This window comes from Prosopis cineraria, unplaced genomic scaffold (assembly GCF_029017545.1).
Source record: "Prosopis cineraria cultivar Desert tree isolate PC_DT_omini unplaced genomic scaffold, ASM2901754v1 PC5, whole genome shotgun sequence".
NCBI lineage: Eukaryota > Viridiplantae > Streptophyta > Magnoliopsida > Fabales > Fabaceae > Prosopis > Prosopis cineraria.
In genome coordinates this window covers 31939591-31958029 of record NW_026555336.1, presented here as the reverse complement: position 1 = coordinate 31958029, position 18439 = coordinate 31939591, and the positions used below count along the sequence as shown (strand labels likewise).

The 18439-nt window shown below is 29.4% G+C and overlaps 1 protein-coding gene and 1 pseudogene across 1 annotated transcript; one reads left to right on the top strand and one right to left on the bottom strand.

Annotated features, from left to right (window-relative positions):
- Nucleotides 1-4386: 4386 nt before the first annotated feature.
- LOC129310393 (general transcription factor IIH subunit 2-like) lies at nucleotides 4387-7986 on the top strand (annotated as a pseudogene).
- Nucleotides 7987-9216: 1230 nt separating this feature from the next.
- Nucleotides 9217-10182, bottom strand: LOC129310664 (uncharacterized). Its single transcript, XM_054952571.1, has 3 exons — nucleotides 10065-10182; nucleotides 9892-9929; nucleotides 9217-9661 (listed from the first exon to the last, which is right to left on the bottom strand). Exons 1-3 carry the CDS (start codon nucleotides 10153-10155, stop codon nucleotides 9374-9376), a joined length of 417 nt encoding a protein of 138 aa, XP_054808546.1. The 5' UTR covers nucleotides 10156-10182; the 3' UTR covers nucleotides 9217-9373.
- Nucleotides 10183-18439: the final 8257 nt, after the last annotated feature.

Sequence of the window (18439 nt, the reverse complement as noted above, 5' to 3'; positions counted from 1 at the left end):
AGTCTCTACAATTTTTTTTTAGTATTTTTAATTCCTATAATTTTAAAAAAATTAGATAACTTTTTTTTTTAAATCTCTATATTTTTTATTTTTTCAATAGTTTTAGTCTCTATAGGGATTGAAAATATTTAAAAAATTAAAAGTAAAACTCAATAAAATTACAGGAATTAAATATTATGATTTTTTTTTCATTTTTTAAATCTCTAAGGCTTGAGACTAGGTTGAGATCAAGTTTGTTAAAATCGTGAGTTTAAATAAACTCATGACAAAATATAAATTTATATCACAAACTCAAATCGTAAACTTATAAGAATTTATCTTTATTAATAAATAGCTATTAAAATATGATCATAAGTTAATTTAAATATATTAAAAATAAAAATTATTAAAATTAAACACATCTACATTAATAAATTATGATATACAAAGCATAAGAATTTTAAAATAGGAAAAATTATTTTGGTATTTTTTTATTAATATTAGTTTTTGCATTTTAAGTTTTTTTTCCTTTACACTAGGTTCTATAACTTTTATAAACTAAATTATTTACAGTATATATTTAACTTGCTCAACTAAAAAAAAAATTGACTAGCTTAATAAATTTAAATAAGCTTGCATCTAGTTTGTGTTTGCGAATTAATTAACATAATTCTGTAAGCTAGAAACGTATAAACGGCAAACTCACGAATTTAACTAAATTTATATTTAGCTTGAATTTATGAGTGAATTAACATAATTTTATAAATTAAAAATATAAAAATATTAAACTTGAAGAGCTAATTTAAAAATTTGACAATTATAATTGAAATTGTTGAAGATAGGTCGAAAGTAAAAGAGAGATAGGATGTAGGTTGAAATGTTAAGCGGTTCGTGTTCTCTTGGTGTGACAAAAAACTCTCAAGAATATTCATTAAGAAAGTCTAAAATTTCGGTAATTGACATATATATTTAAATTATTGTTATCTACCAATTTAGACTCAGTGACATGAATTCCTAATTTCTAATTTCTTAAATTTTCTTTCTTCACAAGCTATACAGTTTTAATTTTATAAAGTACTTTTTGTGCTTAACATATAAACATTTTTAGCTAATTATGATTTAAAACATAAGCAATTTAGAATATAATTTTTTTATTTTACCTCTTATATTTGTTAACTTAAATTGTGTAAATTTATATTTCATTTATCATGAAGTACGTTGGTAATTGAGATTAAAAATAAAAATTAAAAAATAATATATATTTTTATAAAAATGAGAACTTAATTGATATTAATTTTTTTAAAAAAACTACTTATATTTTAAATTGAAAAGAGTATTCTACATCAATTGATATTGATGACCCAATAATAAATTGACATGCATTTCTGTATATGTGAATCTCATCCTTACAAGTTGGCCACATGTAAATTAAAGTTGAAATAAACAATACTTCCTCCCTTACTATCTATTGGAGGAAATATCTGCATCATACCATTTAAAAAAATTAATTAATTATAATAATTATATTTAACAATAAAAGAATTAGATTAAAAGACTCTTATATTTAATTAAAATAAACTTGTATTAGTTGTTTCTCTTGAATAAAAATTATGAATTTATGAGGGGTAATTAAAAAATTTGGAATGAATAGTTACTGAAATATATAATTTTACTTATAAATAAAAATAAAATATCAAGTTCTAACTTCTCTTATATATCATGAGGGGAGTAGATGAAAAGGAGCCAAGGCAATAATGGAACATGATTGAAGGAGATCATATGCACTTGCGGCGCGCTATATGCTTGTCGGATTCAATTTGGGTGCATATCATCATGCACTTTAGACCTTTTTGATGAAAATTTGACCGTTTGTTTAATACTCAATCTATTTAAAAATATAAAATATTTTTAATTAAATTTTATCTTTTAAAAAAATAGTTATCTAATTTTTAATAAATTTTATTTTTTTATATTTATCTTTATTAAACACCCTACAATAAATATAAAGTCATTAATAATGGGAGTACTTTTAAAAAAAAGTAATGATTAAACATCAAAAAATTAAAAATATCTTATATTTTTAAATACTCAACTCCTTAAAAAAATGTCTTATATTTTTTAACGAAAAAAGTATTATTTTTATTTTTATTTTTTTAAGAGTGTTTATTCTAACATAGATTCATAATTTTAAATAAATAAAAAACTTGTATATCTAACCTTACATATTTAATATATTTTTACTCAATTAAATAAATATAAATAAATTTTAATATATTAATAATATCAATAAAATAACAAGACTTTGTTATAAAAAAATAAATTATATATATATATATATATATATATAATATTGAAAGTATTTTTGTATTTACATGAACTTATTTGAAATCTCATATTCAAATGATCATAATCTTTTTTATTCGAACCAACACTTGTTATAAACAATTCTGATTGAAACAAGATCGAACACTAAATATATCTACTTCTTTTAAATGGAATTTAAATTTTATTTCATCATGTTATTAAGAATTAACTCTTTTTACTGGATTCAAATTCTTTCTCGTGACTTTATATCTATCACTATTTGCTGGTTCAATATTCAAGAATCAAGGTTGCCCAAATCTCCGCTTTTCAATGCGCCTATATTTCTCTCGTCATTTTTTCTCAGCAGATAATCACAGGCACACAGTATCACGTAGTGTATTCGATGCTCAACGTAATGCATGTCACGCATAGTGGCGCGTCTAGGACCCCGAATTAGTGGCGGGTCAAAATTTATTTAGACCTAATTCATTTCTTAAGGCTCAATTAGGCTATAAGTCAATACAATAACTTAAAAACTATGAAGTGTAAATTGATGTTATAAATTATTATACACACATTTAGTATCATCGTGTTTCGGATACAATTATTTTCAATAATAAAATATCTATAAGAAATAAAAAAATTACTATACGCACGAAAAGACCAATGTATACTTTTACTAAAAGTTTTTTTAAATATTAAGTTGCGTATAGTGTTGATTAAAATTAGACTTAAACACAATCCATATCATTGCTTGTTCCTTTGGTTTTGCATGTTTGCGTGTAATACTATTTTGGATTCTAACTTTTATAAGTGAATCGAATCATGTGAGTGGTCTTTGATCTATTTGTATTGAAGCACACCGTGGCAACTTCAACTTGATTAATCAAGCCTCTGAATGTTACGTGGAAGATATTCTTCATCTTCTCAAGCGATTCAAAATTGTTCGAATATACAAGCTTCACTGCCTATGGACTATAGATTTGTTTTTTGTTATGACATGACAATTTTTACTTTTCATTGCAAGACATTAACTTTCATTTTAATATTATAGCTTGATCTTTTTTGAAAAAAAAATTAGACTTAAACACACCCCTGACTTTCCATTTTTGGGCCCATTTGAGTAAATGGCATTTGGCATTCATTTTCAAATGTTAAAAGTCGCTTGGAAAATTTTTAATGGAGCAAAATGTCTTTTAAAATATGAATTGAGAAGAGCTTTGTTAGTGGGTTTTCATAAGCAACTTTGGGATGGATTTAAAATGCCAAGTAGGTATTGGAGTATTTAATAAGAGAAATAAATACTCTTTCTATTTAAAATTATAAGGTATTTTTAACCAAATCTCACCCCCTAATAAAGTGATTACCTATTTTTCAATCAATTCTATTTTTTTATATTTACCCCTATTAAATACCCTACAATATATATAAAGTCATTATTAATAGGGGCACTTTTGAAAAAAAGGCAACAATTACACATCAAAAGATTAAAATGCCTTATATTTTTTAACATTCAACTTCTTAAAAAATATCTTATATTTTTAATAGATGGAGTATGTACCTAATTTTATAAATGGCCATGCTACTTTTTCAATATTAATAAATGTTGAATAATTATTAAATAATTTTTGTCCAACATATTAAACTTTATATTTTTTATTTTTATCATTTAACATATTAAATTTTATATTATTTTAAAATTTTTCATATTTTTTAAATATTCATAATATATTATATTTATATAAAAAATTACAAATCATCATAAATTAATGTCTTTTTTAATTATTTTATATTTAAAAGTACATTTTATAAGTATAAATTATTATTAATTTAAATAAATTTTAATTTATTAAATTGAATTTTAAAAATATATATTTAAATATACATTTTATTATAATAATTAATTTTTTATTAAATTAATTTTTATTAAACGAACTTACAGAAATAACCAAGCACAAAATTTACTTCCTTTTTTCCGTTTTCCAATGCTGTAACAGAACGACGACGTTTATTTGCAGTAGAGAGCCTTCAGGCGACAAAACCGGCACTTTTTCCTGGCGGTGGCACTCGTCTTTCCATGTCAGCCGCAAAGCTCCGGTCTGGTTCATCTTTCCACTATTGCTCTCAAGTCTCAGTTGCATTTCATTATTTGGAATATACTCTGTTTACTTTACCATTGTCCCTTTGACATCTCGCTCTCTGATTTGTCTTTGATGTCCGTTTCGATTGCAAAAGTGTTACCCCGGAGTAGCCTAAGCTCATATATATCATCCTATTTGTAAACAATTGGTTCCCTTTTCATAACTTCAGCACACATATTCTTGTCGGAATATCCGCGGAAGGAAATATGATACATAGTTGATAGTTCCTGTGATTGCCGCTGTTTCCTTCGATTGATTAACCATTGCGTTATAGGGCTAGGAAAGTATGAATAATATTGCTGAAAGACCACTTAATGAAGAGGTAGAAGAAGATGAGGATGAGGATGAAGCAAATGGTAGAGGTCTTGATGCGTGGGAGAGAACTTATGCAGAGGACAGATCATGGGAATCTTTGCAAGAGGATGAATCTGGAATGCTTCGTCCCATTGATAATAAGGCCACATACCATGCTCAATATCGTAGGCGTCTTCGAGCTCTTGCTTCACTAGCAAGTGCTGCTCGGATTCAGAAAGGCCTTATTCGCTACCTATACATTTTTATTGACCTGTCTAAGGTATTCTATTATTGCTCAGTGGTTCTTGTGTGAATATCATATTTTATGTCGGTGTCTGCAGTTGGCCTTTTATCAAGATGGAACAATGCTTTCATTATCCCCAATCATAAACTTGGGTTTTAATAAGAGCACATGTTGCTTATTCAGTGGCTGGAAATCTGTGTATTTCCATGTGCTTTAGATGCTTTTTTGTTTTGTATTTTATGTCTTTGTTTTTGTTTGTTTGTTTTCTATTTACATACCTCGCTTTTGTGAATGCATCTATGATATTCTTCATCATATGTTCGCTTTAGAATTATTAATTTAAATTTTCATTAAATTATTTAAAAGCACATTATGTTCATATTGGAATTTTCATGCCCACGAATACTTATGCCTTAAAGGGAATTCGAAATTGTCTATCGCTTTAAATACTTTATTTAACTTACAATTGAGGTAATAAGAATACATTGAGAAGACTTTCTCAGAGATGTACAGACTAAATTATTATACTTTGACTTGCAAAGAAAAGGGAGTTGAAATTGTTTTTTATCCTGGAAGTGTTTCTGGAGTAGCTATAGGCATTGGGTATCATAGAGAAATTTGAGCAATGTAGCATGTAATCTTTCAAAACCAGTGCAATGTTACCATTTTTTCACTGTCATGTCAACCTTGGGTCCAAAAAATCCTCGTGACCTGCACTAACTGTTGATTTGATTTAATGTTGACTATTAAGGAAGGGTAATATTGTACTCGTTTTGAAGGATTATTAACTCCATTTCTTTACAATTTTTTTAAGTTTTCCATTGCTCCTCTGGGAACAGTCACGACTTTCGATGCAAAAATGGACTTAAAAAAAAAGATAAAAGATTTAGCATTGTGGTTACATACACGTTCTGTTAGTCCTAATCCCCCTCCCTCCATTATCTAATACACAAATTGGATTTTTTAATTATGATAAGGCAGCTGCAGAGACAGACTTCTGTCCATGCAGGATGGCTGTGATGGTAAAACAAGTTGAGGCATTTATCAGGGAATTTTTTTATCAGAACCCACTGAGTCATGTTGGTCTGGTGAGTGTAAAGGATGGAGTTGCTCACTGTTTAACAGAACTTGGTGGCAGTCTTGAGTCCCATATTAAAGCTTTGATGTGTAAAATGGAATGTTCAGGTGACCCTTCCCTGCAAAATGCACTAGAGCTTGTTCATGGCTATCTAGATCAAATTCCATCATATGGTCATCGAGAAGTTCTGATCTTATATTCAGCTCTTAATACATGTGATCCTGGTGATATCATGGAAACCATCCAGAAATGCTAAAAGGGTAAAATAAGGTGCTCAGTCAGTCATTGGTCTTGCTGCTGAAATGTTTCTATGCAAACGTCTTTGTCAGGAAACTGGAGGAACATACTCTGTTGCAATGGATGAGGTTAGTTGAAGTGGTTGGTTTTAAGTAGCCCTGCATATAACTATTGCCCTGATCCCCTCTGTAAAATTGTGTATGTTGCCCAGGATAAGCCCTAGTCTGAAAACTCTATACAAGGATTTAGAATCTCAACATTGTCTTCCTAACATTGCACATGATTCACTTCAGTCATGTTAATCTTGAAAACTCTTTTATATAGTTTTTTTTCCATTCATACAGTTACATCTTATGTAGGCCCACCTGAAAGAGTTAACTCTGGAGCAAGCACCTCCACCTCCAGCAATAGCAGAGTATGCCACTGCCAGTTTAATCAAGATGGGCTTTCCTCAAAGAGTAGCTGAAGGTTTCATTGCAATTTGTGCATGTTACGAGGAGTCTAAGGAAGGTGGTGGATATACTTGTCCGAGATGCAAAGTACGTGTTTGTGAGCTTCCCACCGAATGTCGTATCTGTGGATTGACCCTTATCTTGTCACCACATTTGGCAAGGTCATATCACCATCTCTTTCCAATAGTTCCTTTTGATGAGGTGTCCCCATCATCCCGTAATGACCCACATCAGAAGCTTCGCAACTCTTGTTTCGGCCGTCAACTAAATCTTCTTAATCCAGGTAAGGTTTACAGGTAGGCAATTGAGCTTGAGTTTCTTCAATGTGTATGATTATAAGCAGTCATTTTTTCAAGACATAAATCTTGCGTTCTAGTCATTATGGTGACGCATCTGTGAATTGATGGAAAACTTTCACAAGTGAACCTAAATTTAAAAATAGGGAGAATGCGAGTAAAGGACTCCGGAAGTAATTTAATTTCATAAAAATGCTGCTAACAAGTAAACATTAATAATTAACAAGTGAAGTTCTTGTTTTAACAAGTATTCAATCTATCTAGGTTCTTATCAGATATTAAATTCTTTTAGAAGTTCTTCATTGATGTTTTCCCTTAAAAATATGTTAAATTACAGTTAATAAAAATTTCAGAGTCTAAAAGAACTTGAATTTTAACGATATCCAATTATGTGGTAGAACAAGTTAAACGCTTTTGGTTTAGGGTGTGCAATAATGCAAGTATTTATTCTTTGTGCAAGTGAAATATAATAACACAGGCTAACTGCTGAGAACCTACAGAAATTTCAGCTAACAAAATTGTAAAATCCTGTGCTAATTCTTGTTTTCTTACAAAAGGTATTGTTATTGTATGAAAAATATACCAATGCGACAAATGACAATACAAATGTTGCTCCATTTTTTAACACCTTTGCTGCCTTACCGGCTGTGGTACAGGAAACAAGGGTGGTCTTTCTGTTATTTGCCCCAAATGCAAACAACATTTCTGTTTTGATTGTGACGTCTACAATAATGAGAGCTTGCATAACTGCCCAGGCTGTGAGAGCTTCGGGCATTCTAAGATGGTCACTGTAGCATGATTGATCTATATTCATTAATTCATTAGATGCAATGGAAATAAGAACGTATCATGAAATTTCAACCTGTTTATGTGTTTGAGTAACATGGTTTGTTTGGATTTTTATATGTAATACTGATTGACATTGATGATTCAATAAGAAATTGATGTAAATTTAATTATGAATACAATATGCACCATGTTGTATAGAACCTTTTTTTTTCTTGTAAATTTATTGTGTGTGTGTATATATATATACTCTCATTTATATATTGAAATTTAAGTGAGTGACCTTTTTTAAGTCGTGGCAATGATTCAAGTCGCTAGCAAACTCGCTTAGATCCCATACTCGTATTAATTTGGGAGTCACTTTCACAAACTATATTGGATATGTATTTACATCAAGTTGGATAAGGAAGACAAAGGATAGCAACAATTTTTAAATTTTTTGGTTTGTTGTTATATTTAAGGGTGTGAGCGAGGGCGCATGTGCTACATGACATACGCTAGTGCTAAGTGGTTTTGGTGAGAAAAATAACTTTATGGCCCAATGGACTGCAAATGAGTTGGTTTGATTCTATCCTTAAAAAAAAATAAACTCAAATTTTGTCCCATAAACATTTAAAAAATAGGCATTGGCCCCTAGTGCTAGAGATAATGACTACTTCAGCACAAAATCTTGGATTTGTTCTGATTTATCTGCACCGGATATCAAGTACTTCATCAGGGGGGGTGAAATCAAACTGATGTGTTACTAAACTTTAGATGAAAAGAAAAGGGGTTAAGATGACCTTATTTGGTACATAGAATTGAAGCATATAGAAATCACAAATTAATGTTAAATCACCATAACCATGAGAACACATCTCCCATGGCTTTTGAAATGGATGGAGCAAACAAAACAAACTTTTCTCAAGGATTCTTGACGTACAAAATTATATGACAGTTTTTTTCCTCATATTATTTAATGGTTCTTGAACAGTCAAATATAATTCAATATATATGACGTATATTGATGCTCAAACTTGGCCAAACCAGACGCCAAACCGAAAAGATTAATAAATCTATTCGATTTTCTAAAAAGTGTTATGCTTTAATAGCCCTTCAATTCCAATCCAACCTAGGTAAACAATTTTTCTGTAGTCATTAGCAAGCATGATTAACGGGCTGATCAATCTAACTGTCTGGTCGGATTTGGTTCTTAAAACACGGTTCAAGACTTCTCATTTTCTAAATTCTTTTCAATTAATAGTAAACATAAATTTTTAAGGCTCTTTAAATTGAGTGGCATATAATTTGACACCACGTTGAGGAGAAAAGCATTCATGTCATCACCGCCCATATCCCTTATATATTAACTTCAGATTCAGATCTCAAACACTGATCATAAATATAATATTCAGTGTCACGAATTGAAAGCATATATAAAGGTGAAAAACTAATAAGAACCAAAGGGAGAGTAAAACAAAATCCCACATGCTCTTTCTATATATATATATATATATTTGACTATATATGTTTGATTGAACAGATGACCCAAAACATAGAATTTGAGGATGTCGAATATATCATTAGTTGTTCTTAGGAGGATGGTGCCTTGGGCCGCGATAATCTGCACTAAAAGCCACAAAACCCATATCAACCTCATCTGACCACCGCCTTCTTAATCTTCTCTTCCGTTTTTCGTTGTAATGTGACACTGACAACGGCGGCGGCGGCGGCGGCGGCTGCTTCACAATCTTGCCTTTGTTTCTTACAACCTGTGCCTCCACACTGATGATCACTTTCTTTGAGCTCTTTTCATCATCAAATATTTTTGTAGGCTGGCTTTTGGTGGTAGAAGCAGTTGCAGCACCTATCTGTTCAACAGGTTCCTAATATATTATATATATACTAGCTCTACAGTATTATATACACTTCTATTAGGCTATGACATTTAACATTTTTGAAGGAGTCAGTAACATTTTCTAGATCATGATGTTCTCATAAATCAATTTTATGAAAAAATTTCCCTGAAGAACAAAACTGACAACAAGAATAAATAAGAATTAATGCAAATTAAATTAATGGAGTATATGTATGTACGTACCTTTGATGAAGAGCAAGTATCAGTACTAACTTCAGCACCTGTGCATATACACGCACACATTAATTATTTCACGTTTGTGATAATCCTTTTTAATTTAACACTTTCTTGCAAAAAAAATGAAATTTCTTAAAAAGAAAGGACGAAATGGAGAAATAAATATTGAGATGGCAGACCTGCAGGGTGTAATCTAGCAGTGGATATCAAGGCAGCGCAGAGCAGAACAAACAAAACAAAAGCACTTGTATTATTCATCACCATGACCATGTATCTATCTCTGCAACAAAAGGATTCTGAAATATTGCAGAAGAGAGGAATCACTTCAAATGAACATTCTAGTATTTATATATGTAACGAGGGAAACACAAGTCAAAGTTTAGGTTTAGGTCTTCACACACCTCTTGAAGTTCGAGTCGAAGATGAGAGTTAAGTTCCAGCAACACCTACAACGTTTTGGTTTTTCACAAACACTTGCAATTATATAACAATATAATGCTGCCTTTATTGGAAATTCACAATTGTGAATCCCCACGATATCGATCCCATGTGTCTCCCATGAATCCTTCCATCACACTAGTTTTTGTGCGCGCGCGCTTATATATATGTGTACAATTGAAATTTTCTTCATGCATGCATCAGATATTAAGAGTAGCTAAAATTTCTTTCACTTTCTCTGATAGTATATACTCTTCCTATTTATAGGGTAGAGCAAGAATAAAAAATTTAGTCATATTTATAAGGTACTTGTCAATTTTCAACGTTTTTATTTATATTTTTGTCCTTATTATATGTTTTGAATAAAAATACCAGTAATGAGATTTATCAGAGGTAAAGGTAAAAATTTGTTAAATTTTAAGATAATATTAATGAGAGGCTTAAAATTTTTCTTGATTCCAGTAAAATATATTGGAAGTGATTAGAGGGAGTATACATAAACTTCTTTCCACTTGTATTTTAAAAATCATGGTAAACTACATATACTGTTTACGAGCCTGAAAAGCTACCACTCTTAGATTGACCAAAATGAAATGGAAAATACTCTCACATCCCTTCACAGGATCTCTAAATACAAAAAACTTCTATAAAATCACAAAATTACTCTTAAGCCTCATACCTTTTACTAAATTGTCAATTTGCTGTATTGAAGTTGTCAAGCTATATTTAATAAGCCTCATCTTTTAATGAAATTGCTTAGCTAACAAATAAGTAACATTGATAATTAACAATTACTAAGCCTCACATCAATAAAGAACATTAGACTTCACACTAATTGTGATTTCATAAGAATTTTTTTTTGTGTATTTAGATTGTTTGTGTATGAACCTAAAATATTAAACAATGATTAAAGTATGAACCTAAAATTTTTTTCCCCATCAATTAATACCAAAGGCATGATTAAAGTATTAAACAATGTAGATGGAGCTTCATGTAATATGGGTTCCATCTATTTGTTTTTTTATAAACTTTGATTTCAATTTCAATATTATATATTCACCTTGTGTGTACAAACTTATAACTATAATTTATGGTATGTTTTGAATATTTCTTGAAAAATGAAAATTTGCGGTATTGTTTTGAGGGAATTAGGTAGGTTAAGATGAATTCTATGTGAGAAGTAGTGGTCCAACAAGGATGAATGTGTAGATATTAATTGGAGGGACAGAGATCAGTGAAGCGAAAACTCATTATTCTTGGGAGAAGAGACAGAGTCCGCCATGGAAGACAAAAAGTGAAGAAACGTGGAATGGAAGTTTACATGTGTGTTTTGCGTTTGTCTACAACCATGCAAATATCAACGTAAGAAAAATCAAAAGCTGTGCTTGCTTTAGCTACTTTGCCGGGGTAATAGCTAGCTGCACTTGGTTTAACAGTGTGATCAATTTATATTTTATGTATTTGAAGTTACACTTTTCAATGCACAAGAACATGAACATTTTGCACTTCTAGGCCTCCATGTGTTGCCATACTCACACACTTAAGTATAAGATCTCAGTGCCATGACTTAGATTGAAACTTCTATTCACATCGAAATACTATACTATTTATTACTGATCAATCAAGTCGAATTTCAATCAATTGAAACCGATATAAAATATATTTTTTATATCAGTTAAGTGCCTAATCGTTGTAGAAAGTCTCATTAAAACACCTAATAATTATGAGTTTGCCATCACGTTTTTCTCGACGTCGCTTTTGGTCTAACCAACTGATGTAAGAAGAGTTTTTTTGGTACTTACACTTAATGCCTTTTACTTTTCATTTAAGGAACGAATAATTGAATAATCTTAAGTTTGATTTCTATTCTTTTAAAAATGTTTGTTGCATATGTGTTTCTGTAAGAAAATAATTGTATATATACGCGGTGTTACTTTAATTTTTCTTTATATATATATATATATATATATATATATCCCCATACTTTTATCGATCATGAACAACCGTTAATGAATATCTAAACAGATCATAGAACGTATAAAATTAGGGAATGTCTGATTTAGCATATATATAGTACTGTAGCTTTCTTGCTGATTTGCATCTGAGATATTATATTATAAACTACTTTTGTAAATTGATGTAGACTTTAAAAGAAGAAACTGAAGTGATATTTGTGATTAATATTGAAGTTAAGAAAGGAATGATGAACATACTATTGAATGAATAAATTATTGGCGGGGTGGGCTGTGAGAGGTGAAAACAAGAAGAAAAGTTAGGGTAATGAAAAAGGCGTTGGTTCCAATTTGTCCCTACTTTTTTCAAAACCAGTGGGTGATGACTCATAGATATCTGTGATTAGTGTCTCTTCAGATTAATATCAATATTTTTGCATAGCTAAGCCCTAAGAGATAGATGGGAAAGTGTGCCTTAAACTTGGAATTAGAATTGCATGTATCTTCTTCTTCTTCTTCTTCCACGTGCTCTCCACATTAATTTAACTTTTTACTTGCTCATTAATTTCAACTCTTCTCACTATAACATGGCCCGAAGTTGAATCAGAATAACATTTTCAATGTTCACTGCTGATCAGAATAGACTTATTATCATCAGTTTGAGCTCTCTCTTGAGATATAGTACTATAGTGTAAGTGATCTGCTTATATATATACATATATACATATATATATATATATAGTGTCTTTGGAATTTTGATTAAAGCCACTTATATACTGATTTACTTATGTTTGAAAGTAATTCAGTGCAGTTTCTAGGTTTTAATTAGTCCAAATCTTTACTGTTCATTTTGATTTGTCAGGTGCATGCACCATCCTTATACTAACCAAAGATATTGCTTTAGACGTTCTGGGTTGGATGATGTGATATGGAGATCTTCTAAATATGATTAATTAGATTTAAGAACTCATGGATTTTGGCTACTAAATTCAACTCCAATAAACCACCTTGCAACTGCGAATACAATGTTATATGTTTTAAGGGAATCGGATCGTGACTATATATGTTTTGTACATAGCATAACACGAGTTACATTATTTATAACTTATCAATAATATGCTTATAAATTTTTGGGGAAAACATAATAATTTGATCCTTTATAGTTTCTTCAAATCTTGCTTTCCGTTCTTGTAGTTTTTTTTTAATGTTGTCAATTTTTATAAGAACTCAAAATACTAAAACAATAAAAATTATAGAGACTTGAAAAACAACTGTCACCTGATAGGCACTAAAAAAATTACAGAGACTAAAAATAAAACTTGACAAAGCTATAGGAATCAATAATTATGTTTTTCCTAAAATTTTTGGTATATTATAAGTATGGGATATAGATTAATTGAAGAATGAATAATGCTTTTTGACATATGAAGTCCTAAGCTTGAAAATGAAGTGTTAATGTCAGTTTTATTGCATGCATGAGGATATTGGAGAGACAAAAATAAATAAAGTTTATTTGAGCCATCTAAGAACAAAGTAAGGATGCAATGCTTTTCTTCTTCTTCTTGTGATTTTTTTTTTTGGGTAATATGCAATGCTTTTCTTTCACACATGACTTATTGGGTGGTCTAGCAGCTTCAACATGTATTGGTCTCGGCTTATTAAGCAGATTATTTTGCATCAGTTAAAAAAAAAAAAAGCAGCTTTGATATATATGTGACTGAGAAGGGAAAGAGAGATGAGAGAAAAGAGGGATCTAGGATGATAGAGAGAGCAGAGAAAAAAAATGCCCCATAAATAAGATATCTTTAATTAAATCACGCATTTTTTCATATTATTATTTTTATTTAATATGGTGTCTTAATTAAAAATTTATAAATTATACCCTTTAATTAAGGGTATTTTTTGACAAAAATTTATTAATTGTATTTTAAAAAATTAAAAATACCTTATATTTTTTGACATGATATTTTTTAAAAAAATCTTATAATATTAAACCAAGGGAGTAATACATAATTTTATTCAATTAGCAAAAATGTTTTCAATGAGAAATGGTACGAGGGTTATTTCTAGAGCCCTGGTTAAATTTAAAAAAAGATGAAATAGTAATTGATAACCCAATCGTAATCATAATTTTGAAAAGATATAACCCGTGAGAAATCTAAGCAATTCAAAAGATGTCCCACACATATCGTCCTCCACGCATGATGCTTGTACAGAAAAAAGATTGAGATGATAATTGACAGGAATAGTTATGAGTGTAAATATATTCCCCCAGTTCACAGCCAAAACAAGAAAAGAAAAAAGAAAAAAGAAAAAAGGAACGAACGAACGAACGAAGAAATCCAAGAATTTGATGAGATTTGAGGTTACATTTGCTTCCTAAAATATAATGAAATGAAATGAAATGAGTTAAAAAAAATTAAGATAAAAATAAATTCAATTATCTTTTTTTTTATGATAAGTGTAATAAAATTTATTAATATATACTATAAATATGAGAATTATCATACTTTTCAAAACTTTATGAATCATAATTCTTAATTTTATGAACTAAATTACCCATCTCCTTATGAATGTATTCACCATCTTTTTTATCATCTTATTTTTATTTTTATTTTTTTAATTCATTTATTTAATTCTATTATAGTAAGCAAACGAGGGTTTAATTTAATAAATGCCATTAATTCATTTCATTTAATTTTATTATAGTAAGCAAACAAGGGTTTTATTTAATAAATGCCAGAAAATTAGAAAATTTGGAAATGAAAATTTGGAAGAAAAAAAGCATGATGATGAGCATTGTCATTATTTGGGGCAACACCGCAACATGGAGTTGAAAATAATTTAATTTGGGATGTGGTATGATTAAAGAAAGATAGATACAGAGAGATGGTTTGTCATGTGTGCGTGTGATGTCAGATCACAGATGTGGTATAAGGCTTTTTGATTGAATTGAATTGCATGCTTCCTTTCGTAATCAACGGTTCTCATGTTCATGGGCCCCGCGGCCCCTTCAAACCCGGTCCAGTTTTGGTGTGGTGGCTAGTGTTATCATCATATTTCAATCTTTTCAATTACATTTTGATCATTTATATTCAAATTATAAAATTAAAACAAAATTTTATTTGGATTATCATGTTTTAATCTGTATTAAATAGTCTGAATTTTAGTACTTATCATTCAATGATCAGTGCTGAAATTGAATTCTTCAAAGTTTAAACATAGCTTTAGTTAATTGCCTGCTTGTTTATTTACTTATTTCCTTCCTTCCAAAATTATAAGGCTAAGGGCTCTTTCTTTTCTGGAATTTGGATAGGGTGATTTCTTTTACTCATAAGATAATATTTTATGAAATGGGTAATTAAAAAAATAAATAAACGAATGGATAGAGAGAATTAGTGAACTTCATGCCTTTTTTCCCCCTCCAATATCTGAAATATTTGATCCAAATAGGGACGAATGCAAAAACCACTATATGGGGAGGAAAAATTTGAAAACTACTTAAAATGTGGGGAGCAATGTTAATTTTCACTTTTTTTAAGTAAAATGAAAAAATTTCTAAAAAGTTATAACTAGCCAATGAAATTGTGGGGAATAAGCATCCCCTTGCATATAGGGAGACTGTTCTCTCCCTTTTTCCCCTTCTATTTTTTCAATCCTCGCCATTCATATTATTTTATTAAATAATTTTTAATTATAAAATTAATAAATGGTGAGGATTGAGAAAATAAAAGGGAAAAAATGGACAAACCCCTTCCCCTTCTGTATGTGCCCAAATCCAAATTTATTTGGTCAATATCATGTAAGTATCTCTTTGAAGAACATATACACCTTCCACCAAAAATTTAATCACTATCACTTATTCAAGGTTTAAGCACAAGATGACTAAACTTCTTGCATAATTTTACTTTAGGAGAATCATATCTAATGACCTTTTAAAAGAATTATTTACAGAGAATGATCAGTATGAAATTATTTGTTTTTTAAAATGGTAATAGTAACTTTTTTTGAATGGTGACTTGTTGTTGGTTAATTTCTATAAATAATTTTTTTAAGAGATCTTTGAATACGATTCCTCCTTTTGTTGTTAATGTCATTCAATCTTCAGTAGACTGTATTATATTAAGATATAGGGGCTGTATTAAGAATTAAGATAATGTATGGGAATTAAATAATTAATTTTGTATGCATAAAAATCAAAATCTAGATTCTTTGCACATTTGTAGTTGATAAAATATTGTATATTAAACAAATAAATATATAATAGGAATGACACTTAGATCCAAAAAATTAATTAATTATAATTAAATTAAAAATTTATTGAAACATGAATCATAAAAATCTATTGAGATTTGAGACAGTTGCAAACAAAAAAACTTTAGTTGTAAATTACTAGAAATAACTAATTTACAACTAACACTTCTATGTCTACAATTGTTTAAATCTTTATAAAAAAAAGAAAATCTAATTGTTATTAAATTGATCTTTTAGTGTGTTCAAGTATCATTATCCCATAAATATTAAGAATATAAAGTTGAAAGAAAATGTATACGCCATGAGATTTTCACTTGCTATTTCTCTTACGCTATGTTCATTACACATAGAATTTAGATTTACTATTCTATTTATTTATTCTTTAAGGTTTTAAAATGCATGCATGATGATTGTTAGGCACAGTTGTTTTTCTTAAAGAATAAAGTAAATTGAAGCTTAACTAGAAAGACACTAATTACTAATTAATTAATTAGAGCAACAAGCTTTTTGATTGGAGAGGTCAAAATAATAATAATAATAATACACATACGTACCAATGTGCAATCATGGGATGTTTCTAGTGTCCTCATTACATTTGCCCCACCACCACTTTCATCTTCTTTATTCACCAACCCCACCTACCCATCATTATCTTCACTTTTAACACCTAATTTTTTTAAAATTTCTAAATCCTCACAAAATCTTTAAAGCCCTATCTTGTGTTCATGGGATTAATTTCTTAATTACATGAATAATCATAGTCTTCAAAACTAAATTAATTTTAAAGTGGTGGGGATGGAGCTGCGTGATGGATCCATTTTGAAATTTGAATATAGGCTCTATCTCTCTCTAGCCTTTTTAAATTTCTTAGGCTCATCATCCCATCTTAATAGTAAAAACCGAGGCCTGTGGGATTTACCAAATCTTGAAAAACAAATTAATTATTTGTGGTTTTAACACTTTGATCATAGCTTAGGGACATGGAAGCCACTAATCAAGCTCAGTTATATAAAAAAGATGTTCTTCTTCTTTTTTTTAACCATTTTTTGACAAAAAAGAATAACTCCATATCACAAAGTGAAAAAAATCAAGTTCAAATATTTTCAAAACCAGTCGGATTATGTTTTTTAAAAGAGTTTTTTGTATTTACATGCAATTAAACTTAAAATCTCATGTTTGAACGATTATAATCTTTTCACTAGGGCTAGTACTTATTGTAAAAAGTCATGACATTATAGTTGAAAAAAAAAATGATATTATAACATGATTAACTCTTAGAACTCCCCACGAATATAGTTTTTTTTTTTTTAAGGACAGAGAGAGTATGAATCCCAAATTGATATTTTTGAGGCATGCAATTTGAAGAGATTCTCAATTAGATTTTTAGTGACGGTTAAAATGACAAGACAAAATAACTGTTGGTGAATGAAAACCCATACGGTAGAAATCAAAATTACCTTGGAAAAGAAAAGTGGGCCGGCCAAAATCTTTACCAAGGAAAAACATTTACACGTCATACAAAACAGAACAAATTACTTTCAAAGACTCTCATTTTATGAAAAGTTATAGTATAATTAAACGCTCAACTTATGAAGCCTGATTTACAATTTTATGACGTTTTTATTTTTAATTTTGTGTTGGCCTTCAATTTTATAATGTATAGAGATGAAAGAAAACCTAATACTCCATAAAGACCAATGCAATAACTTTTTTGACAGAAAAATATCCTGCAAATACTAATGGCAATAATTTAAAAAAATATATTGTAAATTAAGAAAATAAAGACTTTCAAGCTAGGCAATGAAATATTTAAGATATTAAAAATTGGATTAATCATTGAATTGATTAAGATGCTAGCTTAAAAGTTGATTGTTAAAAGTTAAAATTGCAGTCAAATTGCAATTAGATCA